This window comes from Canis aureus, chromosome 1 (genome assembly GCF_053574225.1).
Source record: "Canis aureus isolate CA01 chromosome 1, VMU_Caureus_v.1.0, whole genome shotgun sequence".
Taxonomy (NCBI): domain Eukaryota; kingdom Metazoa; phylum Chordata; class Mammalia; order Carnivora; family Canidae; genus Canis; species Canis aureus.
This window is the reverse complement of record NC_135611.1, coordinates 100941069-100960267: the sequence shown is the minus strand read 5'-3', so window position 1 is coordinate 100960267 and position 19199 is coordinate 100941069. Positions and strand designations below refer to the sequence as shown.

At 42.1% G+C, this 19199-nt stretch overlaps 1 protein-coding gene across 1 annotated transcript; it reads right to left on the bottom strand.

Annotated features, from left to right (window-relative positions):
- Positions 1–1634: 1634 nt before the first annotated feature.
- On the bottom strand, positions 1635–16034 carry LOC144322462 (uncharacterized). The gene is made up of 3 exons (XM_077912562.1): positions 15732–16034; positions 13038–13164; positions 1635–6527 (listed from the first exon to the last, which is right to left on the bottom strand). The coding sequence occupies exons 1-3, from the start codon at positions 15762–15764 to the stop codon at positions 4210–4212; spliced, it is 2478 nt and encodes an 825-aa protein (XP_077768688.1). The 5' UTR covers positions 15765–16034; the 3' UTR covers positions 1635–4209.
- Positions 16035–19199: the final 3165 nt, after the last annotated feature.

The window sequence follows — 19199 nt, the reverse complement described above, 5'->3', positions numbered from 1 at the left end:
TGTTGATTTTATAATCTCCAACTTTACCCCGGGTATTGTCTTGCTGCCATTGTGGCCTGATGTTTTGCTATTACAGCCTTGACCTCCATCTTCTATATGTCAGTGTTGTAGGCTCTGAGGCACAGCAAGTTACTGATGGTGGAACCTCAGAAGCTGCTGCCCAGTTCTTTACTGGACCAAGTGTGTGTCAAGGTCACACAGCTATAGAAAGATAGAGACTGCATTGGGACCTCACTCATTTGGCTACCCCTCTGGTTCTTTCCAGAGCTCGGTGCTGCCTCCTATGGAAAAAGCAGAGATGGAGCAAGGGAGAGAGATGCCCGTTGGGAGAAGTGAGCCCTTACCTAAGCGAGACCAGAAACCCAAAGGTCTCCAGCATCACTTCCACTTACCAGATCCTTTGGGCTGTGTACAGCTCACCAGAGCTAAAGTCATAAACACCTGAAAAACTAAACCTAAGACATCATACTGATCTTTGGGTTGGTGGGTGGGGGTCAGAGCTGTCACTCCATTGCTGATAAACGACGCAGAGATGGAACCCTGAATCACGAAGGCATCTTGAGGTTTGGGCTCTCTGCTGGGCTCAAGGAGGAGCATGGCACAGCCACTGTACATAATGCTGTGGCCAAGAGAACAGCCCTCCCCCAGGGGAGGCCACTGCAGATGAACATGGCTTCCCCATAAGGACTGTGTGGGCAGAGGGCAAGTGGGGAATATGCTCATGATGGTAATTCCACAGAGAACAACAGCAGCAGTGCCTCCTTGGTCCTTGCCCTTCGTCTTCCCTGGGCTGAGGGCTTCATGAGCTGTGCTAACAGGATTAAACACCCAGGTCTGGAGCCAATCATTCAGGTTTGAGTCTGGTTACTGGAATCTATTGCCTGTCTCTTGTATGGCCTTGGGGAGCCAACTTCATCTTTCTGACCCTGGACTTCCCTAGAAATACAATAAATAATCATTCCTATTCCCACCTTCTCAGGTTGCTGTGAGAATGAGAGAAGATGCTCACAACACATACCCTCGAGTCCTGACACCAGTAAGTGCTGAGTGCAAGTCCTTGTAACCTTCACGGGGGCCAGTGTAAGCACCATCATCACCTCGGCATCAGTCAGGGAGCTAAGACTTAGGGAACAATAGCAAGTTGCCCCGATTCCCTGGTGGAGAAGCCCTGGCCTCCCCAACGGGTGGGTCAGCAGGTTTGAAGAAGCACCATTTCTTTCTCAAATACTCAGGGGTAGAAGGCCTTTGGGGCACTGGGGAAATAGATTGCTTGGCCTAGGCACGTCACTGCAGAGACTGAAGCTGCTCAGGCCTAGAGAGGCCACAGGTGCAGCCATTGCACAGCGAAGGGGTACCTCAGCTCTTGACCTCCAAACACTACCCCTTACATGCGTTTTACACAGGCGGAACCTGAGGCCCACAGAGGGTGGGTAGTTTGCCCGTGTGTCCTGGGGATCTGGTATTCAAGCCCAGGGTGCCTGGACCCAGGGCTTGAAGATCCTGATCAGCATTTTATTTCTGTCTCTGTTGGGGTTTGGGACTCCGAAAACACTTTCTCCATCTTGAGTCTATCTGGTGCCCCCAGAGTCCTGCTAACCAACCCACTAACCTCCATAATAGACCAGGAAAATGGGTGAACACTACAAAGCAACGGTTTATTGTATTTTTAAATGTCTGGACTTTAAAAGCAAAAATGTCAATAATGCAGATTAAAATTAAAAGTATATATATGTCCATTACGTTATACATAGCATAAAAAAACTGAAAACAATGAGAACATACACTTCCAGTATTAAAAAGGACTCCAAAAAGTTAAAAAAGTCACAAAATGAGTGAAATTCCAACATATCTTTGTTTCACATTCTTTTGTAAAAGAATACTCACAATTCATAGAATAGGCAGAAAATATGAACAGACATTTTAGCAAAAATATAGATAGCAAATGCACATCTGAAATAGTCACGGTGACTCCTTACAGAAATGCAGTTCAAACACTAAGACAGCACTACACATTTATAAAAAGGGTCAAAATTAAGAACAACTGATCAAACTAAACCATTCACTAGGATATGCAGGAAATGCAACTCTCATACACTGCTGGTGAGAATGCAAAAAGGTATAATCGTTTAGATCACAATTTACTAATTTAAGTTAAACACTGATCTACTCTATGACTCAGACTTTCCACTGAGTTATTGACAAAAGATTAAGTGAAACACATGTCCATATAAATAATTACACACAAATGTTTGTATCTTTATTTTCCATAGGCAAAAATTAGAAATACCCAAATGTCCATTAACAAATTAATGGGTAAACTAATAGTGTTATACTCAAAAACAAGAATATTTCTCAGCAAAAAAACAAAACAAAAACCACAAACCACCAAACACAAAACAAGCTACTTATATATCACTGATGATTCTACAATTATTTATGCAACATAAAAACAGGAAGGAAATAGTTCAGACTCCTATTATATAAATCATAGAAAATAAGAGTTTTCTATTACAATGGAAAGTAAGTCAATGGTGACTCAGAGGACTGGGGAGACAGGTAGAGAAATTACTAAGAACATGAGGTAAATATGCAATGACACATATGCTCACTATCATGACTATGATGTTTCAGGGTCATCAGTAGGTCAAAACTTACTGAAGACTACATTTCCAATATGTACAATTTATTACATGTAAATTATACTTTAATAAAGCTTTAAAAAATGATTCAAGATTAAAAATCTGTCCAACTCTTTTTGGAAAATAGGTTTTGCAACCCTACATTCACCGCACATTTTTGCCTTGTGGAGGCCAGTTTTGCTCAGTGAAAGAAAATATAGCAATTAAAGACTTTCCACTACAGCCAAAAAGACTGCTGACTGGGTCACGAAAGCCGCATCCCTGGACTACAGATCCCTGCTTTCTCGATCTGTTTTCCTCCCTGTGCAGCAATGGTCTTGAGGTGAACATCACTAGGCTACAGGAATCCAAAATACCTTTCAATTCTTTCCAATGATGACATAAGCTACACAAAATAGATATACCTGGAGGTCCACAGATTTGTGCACACACCAGCTCTGCAGTCCTCACTGCAGAAGTATTTCTGTGTGCACTTTTAGAAGAGGCACATTCCATATAATTGGCTGTAGTCCCCTCCACTATTAAGCCAGTGTTTCTGCAGTAGTTCTGGTTTCCCCCTGACCCTTATGGCCTTACAACCAGTGACCATCACCTACAGAAATGCGGACATCAGGGCAAATGGCTCTTTGCAGGACCTGGGGAAGAAGTTCCCCTCAACAGTGCTGGCGTCCTCTATGATATCCTCTGTGAACAAGGGAAAAACTTTCATGCTGCTCCTAGAAGGAACTGAGGTTCTCACACCTGATCTCCTGGGGGTGACCTCGGAGACTCCCAAAACTCATTGCATCCGGTCTCAAATCAGGACCAGAAAACCCTGCAGTTTTCCCTAGGAAGCCACAGGGAATACAAATTTAGCAAAAACTGGTAAGCTAATTTCTGCCACCATATTGACACCTTGAGATACGAAAGTTTGAGACCCTCCTCCCCAATGAAAGTTGTTTACTCCTGCATTCTTGTAGACCTCAAAATGTTTAATAAACCACATACATGGTAAAGAGAACACCCAAAATTAAAGAGGACTTAAACAATAAGGACTTGTTACTGTACAAACCAAACCAATAGGGGCTAGCAGTTTTTGAGTTAGTGACTTGGAAGCTGGAAAATTAATCACACATATCTCTGGAGACCATGTCCCTGCAAACGGTGGTCCTAGGACAATATGGTGGTTCTCTAGGACAGTATGGGTCAGGTCCATGCCAGTTGGTCAGAAAAAAGGAAATGTGGGTCCCCCTAAGGACTCAGGTTACTCCTAATTTCCTTCAACAAATGAAAGCAGAGGTCATCTTCCCTGAGCACAATGGGGTGATGACTGATGCATGTTGTGGAGACATGCCAAATGGTAGAAGTACATTGCTTTGGCCAAAGACTGGCAGTAATGTAAATCTGGAAAGAGCCCTAGGCAGTTTAGAAAATGCAACATAGCCACAATGCTTCCCACATAACTGAAACTTAAGGGAAATCTCCTTACTATTGGCATTTGGATGTAGTAGATTGAATTCAGACAAATGGTGCCTCACAGAGTTTCCTCTGGTATCATTACTCTGAAGAAGGAAACTCCATTCCTATGCATCTAAGGCCTTTCTCCAGTGTGAACTCTCCGATGCTGAGAAAGATTAGATTTTCGACTAAAAGATTTCCCACATTCACTGCAGTCATAAGGCCTCTCTCCTGTGTGAACTCTTTGATGATAATGTAGGGTGGAACGAGAGGTAAAAGATTTCCCACACTCATTGCATTCAAAAGGCCTTTCTCCTGTGTGAACTCTCCGGTGAATAATGAGATGAATTCTTTGGGTAAAGGATTTTCCACATTCACTGCACTCATGAGGCCTTTCTCCTGTGTGAACTCTGCGATGTCGAATCAGTATAGAGCTATTGGTAAAAGATTTCCCACATTCACTACACTCGTAAGGCCTTTCTCCAGTGTGAACTCTCTGATGATAACCAAGGGCAGAGACAGAAGTAAAAGATTTCCCACATTCACTGCACTCATAAGGCCTTTCTCCAGTGTGAACTCTCCGGTGTTTAGAGAGGTATGAATTTTGACTAAATGATCTCCCACAATCACTACACTCATAAGGCTTTTCTCCAGTGTGAACTCTCTGGTGTTGATTCAACTGGGAACTATCCCTAAAAGATTTCCCACATTCACTGCAGTCAAAAGGCCTTTCTCCTGTGTGAACTCTCTGATGACAACGGAGGGCAGAGGTAGAAGTAAAAGACTTCTCACATTCTCTGCACTCGTAAGGCCTTTCTCCAATGTGAACCTTCTGATGATAACGGAGGGCAGAGCCAGATGTAAATGATTTTCCACATTCATTGCACTCATAAGGCCTTTCTCCTGTGTGAACTCTCTGGTGTATATTGAGGTGATTTCTTTGGGTAAAGGATTTCCCACATTCACTGCACTCATAAGGTCTTTCTCCTGTGTGAACTCTACGGTGTCGAATAAGTATTGGTCCATTGGTAAAAGATTTCCCACATTCACTACACTCATAAGGTTTTTCTCCAGTGTGAACTCTCTGATGATAACAGAGGGCAGAGCCAGAGGTAAAAGATTTTCCACATTCACTACATTCATAGGGCCTTTCTCCGGTGTGAACTCTCTGGTGTTGAGAGAGGTAAGATTTGTGGCTAAAAGATTTTCCACATTCACTACATTCATAAGGCCTTTCTCCAGTATGAACTCTTCGGTGTATGATGAGGTGATTTATTTGGGTAAAAGATTTCCCACAATCATTACACTCATATGGTCTCTCTCCTGTATGAATTCTTTGATGATAACGGAGGCCAGAACTAGACGTAAAAGACTTTCCACATTCACTACACTTATAAGGTTTTTCTCCAGTGTGAATTCTCTGATGATAACGGAGTGCAGAGCTAGAAGTAAAAGATTTTCCACATTCACTACACTCATAAGGCCTTTCTCCTGTATGTACTCTCCAATGTTCAATAAGATCAGATTTTCGTCTAAAAGATTTCTCACATTCAGTACACTCATAACTCACTTCTCCAGTGTGAATTGTACGTTGTCGAATAAGGATGGAGTTCTGGCTAAAAGACTGAGCACATATACGGCACACGTAACAATTTTCTTCAGTGTGATTTCTCTGAGGATAAATGAGGACAAATTTTTGGCTAAAGGATTTCCCACATTTGCTGCATTTGTACTGCCTTGGCCCAGTATGAATTCTTCGATGTTGACTAAGGGTTGAGCTTCCCCTAAAGGATTTTCCACAGTCACTACACACATGAAGCCTATCACCATTGTGGACCCTCTGATGAATTATAAGTGAGGACTTGTACCTGAATGTTTTTCCACATTCAGGGCACACAAAACACTGTCTTCCAGTGTGGACACCCTCGTCCTGACCAAGTGTGTGTTTGGGACCAAAGGGTTTCCTGCATTCTTCCCAGGTGTTATGATGTTTTAAGCTTTGAGAAGACACCCCAGACTCAGTGATTTTATTCTCCCCAGTATGAGTGGACTGGTGTTCGAGATGTTCTGAGGGGGCCAAGAGGTCCTCTTCAACTACCTCACAGGTGAAGGACTTTCCTGAATCATGGAAATTGCTGCTCTTCACAAATGATGCCCTGTCCACACTGCTTACAAAGGGTTTTTCTCCCACCTGCTGCTTCTCATGCTGCTGAAGGTCTGCACTGGAATAAATTTGTTTCACACATGTCCCATATTTGAAAATTTTCTGACTCTTTTGTTTTCCCTGGTGCCCAACCAAGTGGAAAATATTTCTCAAGACTGAACTACACATCTCACAGGGGTGGGTCTTCTGGGGAGACCGAGGTTCCTTCTGAGTCCAAGGCTGTGACACACCTACAGAAATGCTTTGTTCAAAGATTGCCTCTGCATCCTCTACTCCACAGCAGCAACCTAAATACAAAGAAACACTTGTGAAGAACACATTGACTTTACTGGAAGAGGGCAACCCAATTATGAATATATAAATGAAAACCAAAAAAATTAAAAAAAGGAAACCAAAAACAAACACAGTAACTATTCTTTTTATTTGTTTTTTTAAATAATTTTTATTTAAAAAAATAATAATAATAATTTTTATTTATTTATTTATGATAATCACAGAGAGAGAGAGAGAGAGAGGCAGAGACATAGGCAGAGGGAGAAGCAGGCTCCATGCACCGGGAGCCCGACGTGGGATTTGATCCCGGGTCTCCAGGATCGTGCCCTAGGCTAAAGGCAGGTGCTAAACCGCTGCGCCACCCAGGGATCCCCACAGTAACTATTCTTATGTCAAAGTAGACTTAAAAAAAAAAAAAAAGTATACTTTAAAGTAAAAAACTGGGACGCCTGGGTGGCTCAGTGGTTGAGCATCTGCCTTCAGCTCAGGGCATGATCCCGTGGTCCCAGAATTGAGTCCCACATCGGGCTCCCTGCATGGAGTCTGCTTCTCCCTCTGTCTCTGCCTCTCATGAATAAATAAATAAAATCTTAAAAATAATAAGAAATATTTAAAATAAAAAAAGTCAAAAACTATCACAAGAGACAAAAAAGGTCATTTCAGAATGATAAAGAAGTAAATTCATCAAGAGGATATAATAAGTATATGTACCAAAAATCCAAGCACCTATTAAGCAAATACTAACAGATCGGAATTCAGAAATAGACAGCAATGCAGTAACAGTAGAGGACTTCAACAACCCAGTAGCAACAATAGACAGATGATTCAGACAAAAAATCAGTAAGGAAATGTTGGATTTGAACTGCACTTAATACCAAAGGCATCTAATAGACATAAAACAGATGCCTTTCAGCTGTAGCAGAATATACATTCTTTTCAATTACACCTAGAAGATTCTCTAGACTCTTACCTGTTAGGCCATGAAACAATTTTTAACATTTAAGAAGACTAAAATTATATCAAGTTTCTTTTCCAACTACAAGATATGAAACTAGAAGTCATTAACAAAAGGAAGGCTGGAAAATATCACAAACATGTGGAATTTAAACAACATTCTGAACAACAGGTCAAAGAAGAAATTAAAAAATATATGAAGACAAATGAAAATAGAAAAATAGAAACACAACACATGAAAATTTATAAGAAGCAAGAAAATCAGTTATAAGAGGGAAGCTTACAGTAATAAACGTCTACATTAAGAAAAAAGAAAAATCTCAAAACAACTTAATATCTCAATGTATGAGAAAAAAAAAAAAAACAAACTAAGGTCAAAGCAAAAAGAAGAAAATAACAAACACCAGAGCAGAAATAAATGAAATAGACACTAGACAAACAATAGAAGAAGCACCTAGGTGGCTCAGTGGTTGAGCATCTCCCTTTGGTACAGGTCATGATCCTGGGGTCCTGGGATCAAGTCCTGCATCAGGCTACCTGTGAGGAGTCTGACTCCCTCAACCTATGTCTCTCTCTCTCTCTCTCTCTCTCTCATGAATAAATCTTAAAAACAAACAAACAACAACAACAACAACAAAAAACAATAGAAAAGACCCATGAAACTAAGAGTTGGGTTTTGGAGAATATAAACAAATTGACAACCTTTAGTTAGACTAAGAATAAAAGCGAAAAGACTCAAAATCAGAAATGAAAGAGGAAAAGAGGAAACATCACAATTGATACTGCAGGAATACAATCAAGAGACCACAATGAAGAATTACATGCCAACAAATTGGATAACCTAAAAGAAATGGATAAATTCACAGAAACATACAACCTGCCAAACCTCCACCTCCCTCTCAAAAGAAAGAAACATACAACATGCCAATACTAAATAATGAAGAAATAGAAAACGTGAATAGACTCGTAACTGGTAGGAGAAATCTCCTAACAAAGAAAAGCCCAGGACCAAACAAACAGAACCATGGAGAATTCTACTACGTATTTAAAGAATTAACACCATCCTTTTTATTTTTTAATTTTTTATTTTTTTTCATCCTTTAAAAAAAAAAGATCTATTTATTTTATTTTTTTAAAGATTTTATTTATTTATTCATAAGAGACACACACAGCGAGAGTGAGAGAGAGGGGCAGAGACACATGCAGGGAGCATGATGTAGGACTCGATCCCGGGACTCCAGGATCACGCCCTAAGCTGAAGGCAGGTGCTAAACCACTGAGCCACCCAGGGATCCTAAATATCTATTTATTTTAGAGAGAGAAAGAAAGCATGAGCAGGAAGAGGGACAGAGGGAGAGGGCAACAGAGAATATCAGGCAGACTCTCCACTGAGCATGGAGCCTGACGCCAAACTCAATCTCATGACCCTGAGATCATGACCGGAGTTGCAATCAACAGTCATATGCTCAACCAACTGACCCGCCCAGGTTCCCCACCATCCTTCTTAAAGGTCTCAAAAAGCAACAACAACAACAACAACAACAACAACAACAAGAAAACTGAAGAGGGAACACTTCTAAACTCATTTTATAAGGCCTGATATCAAAGCCATTTTAAGACAACACAAAAGAAGAAAATCAGGCTAATATCTCTGATGAACATAAATGCAAAACTCTTGCAAACCAAATCCAAAAGCACATTACACAATATATACTACAATAATCAGGACTTATCCCTGAGATCCAAGGAGAGATCGACATGTGCAAATCAAAACAAGATACACCACCTTAAGTAAATAATGGTTTAAAGGGTAAAAATCATATAACCATATCAACAAATGTAGAAAAAGCACCTGGCAAAATTCAATATCCTTTTATAATGAAAATCATCAACAAATCAGATACATATTTAATATTTTATTTATTCATGAGAGACAGAGAGATGGGATGCCAAATAAAGAGATCATTTGAAATAGGAAAGAGAGAGAGAGAGAGAGAGAGAGAGAGGCAGAGACAGAGGAAGAAGCAGGCTCCCCGTGGAGCAGGGAGCTCAATATGGGACTAGATCCCAGGATCCTGGAATCACGACCCGAGCCAGAGACAAATGCTTAACAGACTGAGCCACCAAATAAGCAAAGAACCTCAACATACCTGACACGCCCACAGCTAGCATCATATTCTATTATCAAAAGCTAAGATATCCCTCCCAAACCTCCCCACCCCCAGCATCAGAACAAGACAAGGTGCCCACTCTCTTTACTTTTATTCAACATAATACTGAAAGTCCTAGCCCTGAGTAATTAAGAAAAAGAAAGGCACCTGGGTGGGCTTAGTTAAGTATCTACCTTCCGCTCGTGTCATGATTCCAGGGTCCTAGGACTAAGCCTCATGTCCAGCTCCCTGCTCAGTGGAAAATCTGCTTCACCCTCTACCCCCCTTTACCCCTGCTCATCCTCACTTGTACTCTTGCTCCCCCTCTCAAATATTTTTTTTAAAAAAAGAAGAAAAAGAAAAAAAAAAAAAAAAGAAGAAGAAAAAGAGATAAAGGTATCCAAATCAGAATGGAAGAAGTAAAACTGTCTTTTTCCAGTGACATAATCTTACATATAGAAAACTAAAGAATCTACCAAAACACTGTTAGAATAAATGAATTCAGTATAGTTGCAGGATAAAAAAAAAAAAAAAAATCAATATACAAAACTAAGCTGCATTTATATACACTAAAATAAAGCTCTCCGAAAACAAATTGAGAAAACAATCCCACTTAAAGTAGTATCAAAAAGAGTAAAATACTCAGGACACCTGGATGGCCCAGTGGTTGGGCATCTGCCTTCATCTCTGGTTGTGGTCCCAGGGTCCTGGGATCGAATCCCGCATCAGGCTCCCCACGGGAAGCCTGCTTCTCCCTCTGCCTACGTCTCTGCCTCTTTGTTTCTCATGAAGAAATAAAATCTTAAAAAACAATAATAAAATAAATAAATGGTGATGGAAAAACTGGGTATCTACATGGAAAAAGAAAAAAGGAGATCCCCACTTTGGCTCTTAAAATAAGAGGGAAGGTGTAGGGAAAACTTGGCCAAGCCCAGCTAACTTGAGAAGCTAGACTACCTATTGGTAAATGTGGACATTCTAGGCTTACATTCACTCCACCACCAACATTTCCATATGTATTTTGGGGGACCAGAGCACTGTGATGAAGCCAAGGCTGTCGATATTCCCCACACAGACACTGAGGCACTGAAGAAGCTTAACAAGAATAAAAGATTAGGGATCCCTGGGTGGCGCAGCGGTTTAGCGCCTGCCTTTGGCCCAGGGCGCGATCCTGGAGATCCGCGATCGAATCCCACGTGAGGCTCCCGGTGCATGGAGCCTGCTTCTCCCTCTGCCTGTGTCTCTGCCTCTCTCTCTCTCACTGTGTGCCTATCATAAATAAATAAAAAATTTTAAAAAAAGAATAAAAGATTAGCCAAGAAGCTGGCCTAGAAATATGATGCATTTTTGCCTTCAGAATCTCTGATCAAGCAGATCCCACAAATCCTGGGCTGAGGCCTAAATAAGGCTAACAAGTTCCCTTCCTTGCTAACTCACAATGGGAACACGGTGGCCAATGTGGATGAAGTTAAATCCACAATCAAATTCTAGATGAAAAAAAAAAAAAAAAAAATTCTAGATGAAGAAGGTCCTTGTCTGGCAGTGGTAATGGCCATATGAAGATATGAGCTTGTGTACAACATCCACTTAGCTGCCACTTTTCTGAAGTCAACGCTCAAGAAGAATTGGCAGAACATTTGGGCTTTATACATTAAGAGCACCATGGGCAAGACCCAGAGCCTCTACTAAGACACAGCTTAATAAATCCTAGTGTTGGGACTCCTGCGTGGCTCAGCGGTTGAGCGTCTGCCTTCAGCTCAGGGTGTGATCCTGGGGTTCCGGGACCAAGTCCCACATCGGGCTTCCTGCATGGAGCCTGCTTCTCCCTCTACCTCTCTCTCTCTGTGTCTTTCATGAATGAATGAATAAAGTCTTAAATAAAATAAAAAACTAAAAAAAAATGGGCAAAGGACCTCAAAAAACCTTTATTCAAAGATACACAAATGGCCAACAGGTACATGAAAAGATGCTCAACACCACTAATATAAGAAAAATGCAAATCTAAATAACAATATGCCTCACGCCTATTAGGATGGCTATTATCAAAAAGCAAGATATAGTGCTCGCTTCGGCAGCACATATACTAAAAAGCAAGATATAACAAGTGTTGGTGAGGAATGTGAAAAAAAGGAAATCCTTATATAAAGTCGGTAAGATAAATTGGTACAGGCATTGGTAAAGAACGGAAGATCTTTAAGAAATAAAAATAGGGGTGCCTGGCTGGCTTAGCTGGAAGACCATGTGACTTTTGATCTCTGGATTTTGAGTTTGAGCCCCACACTGGGTATAGAGATTACTTAAAAATAATGTAAAAAATCTTAAAAAAAATTAAAAGTAGATCATATGGTTCAACAATCCCACTTCTCTGTACATGTCCAAAGGAACTGAAATCAGATATTTGCACTCCTGTGTTAATTGCAGCATTATTCACAATAGCCAAGGTATGGAAACAATCTAAGTATCTTTCTATGGATGAACAGACAAAGCCTGGTATATATACACAATGGAGTATGGTTCAGCCATAAAAAAGGAAATCATGCATTTATGATAACATGGATAAACTTGGAGAACATAATGCAAAGTGAAATAAGTCAGGAAAACACAAATACTATATGTTATTACTTATATGTGGAATTAAAAAAAAAAGTTCAACACCTAGAAGCAAAGAGTGGAATGCCAGGGGCTGGAGATACTGGTCAGTTACAAGATGATTAAGCTCTGTGAATCTAATGTACAGCATGATGATTATAGTTAATAATAATGCTATGTTGTATACTTAAATTTGCTAAGAGAATAGCAAGTGTTCTTACACATACACAAAAGGTAAATTATGTAAAGTGATGGATATGTTTAAGTTCATTGTAATACTTATTTTATAATGTATATGATATCAGGTCATAACACTGTATACTTTAAATATATACAATATTATTTGTCAATTATACCTTTATAGAGCTGGAAAAAAAAAAAAAAGAAATCTGAACACCATAAATAGAACAGTACAGAATAGTCTTAAAAGACAGTCCATGGCCCAGATAGGTAATGACCATGATAATTCCCAGCACAGGGAAACACAATGAAATGTCAGATAAAAAAAAAGGAAACAAAACCAGGGACACAAAAGACCTAGAGAAATAACCTGGCCAGGGAGGGGATAAACAAGATGCCATCCACTAGTCTCACTCCAAGACTACTGAACTCAAATTCTTCCTGTGAGGGTTCAGTACAGACAGTGTTGGGGAGAGAAGAGGGGAGAGCAAAAAACACAACCCTACAAAGGACAGCATCTATCCAAGAAACTGCTGAAGGAAGCAGTATCTATGGTCTACATACTGAAAAGAACAGAGCACCCCTGAGAAAAGAAGGGTCTGGGGAAATGTGAAACTTCGTTTACATCACTGGAGAAAGGGAGGGTCTTACCTAGTGAGGATATAAGTACAAAGTTCTCCAGCATTACATCGTGGTACAGGAGTCTCTGAGCCTCATCAAGGAGATCCCACTCCTCCTGGGAGAAATACACAGCAACATCCTCAAAGGTCATGCCACCCTGTCAAGAATGGGACAAAACCATGAACATTCTCTCTCTGAGAACGCATAATCCATCTCCCATACATCTATTCCACATGTATCCTCTGGAACTCCCTACCCCAGAGGAGGTACCAGGCCCTATCACCACTGATGCCTCTTCTCTCTTCATGATCTAATTCACCACTGTACATAGCCCTCAGCAACAATAGGCAAGGAGGCAGAGAAATGCCATGTAAGCTCTGGGCCTGGCCTGGAGGGCTCCGTCCCTTCTACAAACCAATTTCCCTACATCTCACAGATTATACATGCAAGATACAGCCATGTGGGCTCATGCTTCACCCTGAGGTCCCCAATACTAGGGCTCTAGGGTCTTCAGCTCATACTTACTGTCAATGTACACATCATTCAGTAGGCCAAACCTATCTCACATCTTTGGATCCCTCAAATGCACTCTCACTGCTCTGCCTTCTCCATACCCCACACCACAGGCATGACCCTGGACTCACCCATGCACTGGGCACACTGCATCCAGGGTGCCTGAAAACTTCAAACATGATCTAATATAGCCCCTATCCTTCGATAGATCCCACTGACAAAGAAAGGCCTAAGGGCTGCTTTGAAGGCCTGCCCATCTACCTGTGATCTTTGTTTCTATTTCTATATCAGTCACACAGAACCACAAGTAAATTTTAGATACCTGTGACCTCTGTGCTGCTCTTGCTGTCCCCTCAGCAGCAATTACCCTCCTTCCTTCATGTAACCTTCATTAAAAGCATATCAAAACCCCATTGGTCTCCATGCTAGGCACAGAGACCCTCACAAATGAACAAATTTCCCCACACCTTATCCACCAGCAATACTAGAACACCACAGACGCCATAAAAGTTCACCACAAAACTCTGGTGAACCTGAACAGTAGTGAATAAACAGCAGGTCTGGACGCAGCATCATCTTGATTCAATTTCTACTCTGCCTCCATAGCCATCTCTCGTCCACTCATCCCAGGGAAGTCTTGGCCGCCTGCCAGATCATCCTCTCCCACACTGTTCCCACTATCAAATTTCTCTCTTGACATGCACCCTCTTCTTTCTAACTCACTAATAGCATTGCCACCATGACACCAGAACCTGCATAATCCCTCCTATATGTAATCCAAATCTCCACCCTCCTCCACACTATAACCATTATTCTTGGACATCTCCAACCTGGACCTCTCCCCCGATTCCCGACCTGTATGTTCAATGGCCCATTTGATGCTTTTACTCAGTTCTTTGAAATGTCTCAGACTCTGAACAGAGCCAAAAACTTTAAGATATTCCCAATGAAAATAACCTACCACCAACTTCCCATCCCAGTTGATGGACATTCCATACCTTCAGCTGCTAGGACCAAAAAGCCCAGAGATCCTCCCTGACTCCTCTCTCTCCCTCATCTACAACATCCAAAAGTCTACTTGGCCCTTCTTAAAAAATGGACAGAAGTCCAACTCCTTCCACCTCCACAACCACCACTTCTATCCATCAGTACTCGCCTGGATTATAGCAATTGTCTCCTCCTGGGATCCCTGTCTCCTTCTTTAACCCCATAATCCGTTCTCCACTGTGCAGCCACATGGAGCCTGTTAAACCTGGGTATCACCAACTCTTTCCTCCTAAGTTTATGACTTCCCTAACAGATGCTCAGATTCTCAGGCACCCACATTACAGGCCTGATTCTTGATCTCCTTCTCTTTGTTCTTAAAAGAAAGAATGAAGACCTGCTATACTATTTCTAACTCAGGCACACCAAGTATTTACAAACAGGTATCTGTTCCTGGGATAACATTTTACACCTGTTTACATCGGCTGACAAACCGGGAACACCTCCATTAACCCTTGGCCTGCATTCAGGACCCTGAACTCGGGATATCTCGAAGGTCCCAGACCCAATTGCTAGGAAAATACTTGAAAGTTTCAGGCTACCACAATCTAATACATCATGCGGGTGGTCTCAGAGCAAGCGAAGGACTGGGAAACCCTCTCCCTCCTTGTGTAGGTGCCATAAGTGCCTTTTCAGCCTCCAGAAACTGTAGGAGGAGGAAGGCAACCAGCTGACCTGCTAATGGACTAACCTCTGTGCCTCGGTTTTCCTCCTACCAGATCTGCGACCTTGGACAAGACTCCACTCCCAGGGCCTGCTTGTCTTCATCACGCCCATTCCAATCCGTTCTCTCTCTTTAGCAGCTTTTGGAAAGCTGTTTACAGCCTCACCCAAACTGTGTCCCTCTTCTCTTCACAACTCTCCAGGGTCCTCGGAAAAAAGTACCACACCTCGGGCCGCCAGGCCCGGGGTGACCCCGCCTCACGCTCCCTGTTCGACTGCAGAGTCCTCCCGCCTTAGCACCCCCTCCCAACCTCTGCCTCAGCCAGCCCCTCCACCGCAGGCGGCTCCCGCACGCCAACGCGCCGGTGCTCACACACGAGGACCCCGCCCACCGGCGCCTGCCTGTCCAGGGCACCCGGGCCTGGGCCGCAGGGACGCGAGTAGGCGTCCCGCGCTCGGGCCTTGAGGGTCCAGGTGGGGAGGGCCCCGGGGACGAGAGTTTACCTGCGCTGGAGCCCTGGGCGCGGCTGCCGCCATTGGACTCGGGGCCGGTGGGGGGGGGAGGAGGTACGGCGGACACCGGGGCTGGAGATCCCTGTCCGAGCCCACGTGCGGAGCAGCCCGGGCGGCGTCGCCGAGCTGTGGACCCAAAGATGTGAGGCGGGGACAGCGCCTCCTCCCGCCCTTTCTCTGGTCCCGTTACCACAATCCAAACCCGGAGCTCCAGAACCTCTGACCGAGTGAAAGAATCAACGAGAAGCAGACCAGGATGACGATAAGCCAGAAGTCCCGCCCCGAATTGGTGCGCACGCTCGGAAATCCCTCATATTGGTCCCTCATTGGCTCATGACTGCGGCCTCCCATCGCAGAGTCTTCTGGGAGTTGTAGTACTTGCAAAGGGCGTTCTACCAGATGTTCCAGGAGGCAGCCTGAGAATGCTAGTGGTACTCCTGCGTCAAAGCAAGGAGGGATTTTGCTGGTTGTTAAACAAGGCTTGGAGACGTTTTTCGACTCTATAGAGTTCAGCCTGATCCCAGAGGATAAAAATATTTAAGATGCTCCGAAATCCTCTACCTACATCTCATTCCGTAGAATCGTTCAGACGTTCAGACTTTAAGAGTTCACCCGTGGCTGGAAACGTTCTAGTATTGTTCTTCAAATGTATATAGCCTGAAGCATTACTCAGTTTTGTATTGTGTTTGTTAGGAAGGAAAAAAAAAAGACTTAACCCAGGCCCATAACAGAAGAGGAAGAAAAGGCATGTTAGGCTGCTGCCCTCACGCTGGTGGGCAAACAGGATTTATTTCTGGTTCCCACAAAAAAGTCCACTACCTACGTCTTCAGTGATTTTGACAAGTGGAAGCAAAATTAGAAGCTCTATAATAAATCCTCTAAATTTTGTAAAAAGCTAATTTATACTGTGTAGCCTTTAAAAAAAAAAGATTTTCTTTTTAGGGGCACCTGGGTAGGGCAGTTGGTTGACATCCCCTGCTATTGTGTTGGCTTAGGTAATGATCTCAGGGTCCTGAGATCCAGTCCTGACTGGGGCTCACTCTCATCCTGGAGTCGGCTAGGGATTAAAAAAATATATTTTATTTTAAAAAAGATTTTATTTATTCATGAGAGACACACACAGAGAGAGAGAGAGAGAGAGAGAGAGAGAGAGAGGCAGGGACACGGGCAGAGGGAAAAGCAGGCCCCATGCAGGAAGCCCGATGTGGGACTCGATCCTGGGATTCCAGGATCATGCCCTGGGCCAAAGGCAGGTGCTAAACCGCTGAGCCACCCAGGGATCCCAATTTTATTTTTAAGTAATCTCTACACCCAAGGTAGGGCTGGAACCCACAACCATAAGGTCAAAAGTCACATGCTCCACTGACTGAGCCAACTAGGTAGGTGTGCTTGTAGCCTTTTTATAATTGTATCAAGTATGTCCCCTAACTGTATCTTTTTGGATGTCCACTTTATTTGGTGAGGAAAACACATTAAATGACAATTGTGTTAGTCTACTAGGACTGCTATAACAAAATATTATGGACTGAAGTAGTTTAATCAACAGAAATTTTCTTACATTCTGGATGTTAGAAGTTGAAGGTGTCAACAGGTTTGGTTTCTCCTGAGGCCTCTCTCCTTGGCTTGTGGATGACCATCTTCTTGTGCTCTCATAGGGCCCTTTCTTCCCTGTGAACATACCCCTGGTGTCTATTCTTCTTAGAAGGAAATAGGTCCTCATGAAATAATGCCCCACCCTTATGATTTCATTTAACTTTGCCTCTACAAATGCTCTTTCTCCAAATATATATTCTGGCTTAGGGTTTCAACATATTAATATTACGTTAATGTTTTAGTGGTAATGAAAGGCAAATGACTTACTAAAGGCATGTAATAAAGAGCAACTTTTTGAAAGTATCATCCAGGTGCCAGTGGTTCACAATAATTACTAAAATCGACTTTGATAAAAATATAATTTCCAAAAACTTCCCATAAATACTGTAAATGCTCTTTTAAGATTTAAAACAAACCTTCAATTAAAACAGATATTAAAAAGTGGTAAAATGTAGTTTAATAAATTTAATTGAATACTTAAAATTGTATCATTAACAGTACTGTTTATCTCACCTGATTAATCCTTCACAAACCCATCATCTCCTTTACCAAAAGTTTTGATCATTCTGACAGTTCAGGTGTACTCTGATACCTGGTAAAGCCTCAACTACTTTCTATGATGTTATTTTCACCACTGTCCCCACCATACATTGTACTATGAATGCACTGATCTTCCTTCAGCTCTTTGAAATCCATATGTGCCCTTCCAACTCAGAGTATTCCCAGGTCTTTTTTTGCCTCTCTAAATGATATCCCCCCTTCCTGCCAACTATGCTTTGTTAATTAGAATGAATCTTTTAAGTGTCAGCATAAATTTCTAATCAGAAGTGGTATTATACTCTCAAGTTCTATATTCTAAGTATTCCCAATGCTGTATCATAAAATTACTTGAACTCTAGTGAATAACATTATACAATTTTAGAAAATTATTTTTGAATGAGTAGCATTCCTGTTTTATACACTATAAGCAATATAGAGCAGTATCATGATCTTTGTTATTCACCTTTGAATCAAAATATCCCAGAATGTTTTTTAAAAGATTTATTAGAACACAAGCATGGGAGTGGCAGGCAGAGAGAGAAGCAGGATCCCCACTGATCAGGAAGCTCGATATGGGGCTCAATCCCAGGGTCCTGAGATCATGACCTGAGCCCAAGGCAGATGCTTAATTCACTGAGCCACCCACGCACCAAAATATCCCAGAATATTAAATGACATAAAGTCTGAGCCCACAAATATATAAAGTTTACTGAAAAAATGGCAGATGTCCTAGAGAGAACTTTAGGAACTACACTTGAAGCATTTGGTTTTCTTGCCCAGCAAGCAAAATATAACTGAAAGACCTGGGTGTCACTGCCAAAGAGCATGAAGGAATGAATGTTAAAGAGCCTGAAGAGACAAGAGTAGGTATTCATCAAACCATGGTATAGGTTCATTATTAGGGTTATTAAAAAAAAATAGAACAGTATAAAACAACAAACATTCACCAGGATGAGAATGGTTAAGTGGCTTTTGTCTCACAGGATAAGAATGCTGCTTATGGGAAAGTCTAGGGGAAAGGATGTTATGTATGTGTTGGGTTCTCCGCTTGTGTCTGTACAGAAGTACTTTGGACTACTTGGTAGATCATGAAGCAAGAACATGAAATGTTCACAAAGAACAACATGAATGTGGGTGCCTGGGTGTCTCAGTCAGTTAAGTGTCTGTCTTCTGCTCAGGTCATGATCCCAGGGTCCTGGGTTGGAGTCCCACATTGGGCTCCTTGCTCAGAGCAGAGTCTGCTTCTCCATCTCTCTCTGCCCCTCCCCTGCTTGTGCTCTCTCTCACAAAAATAAATAAAATCTTAAAAGAACATAAATGCATATA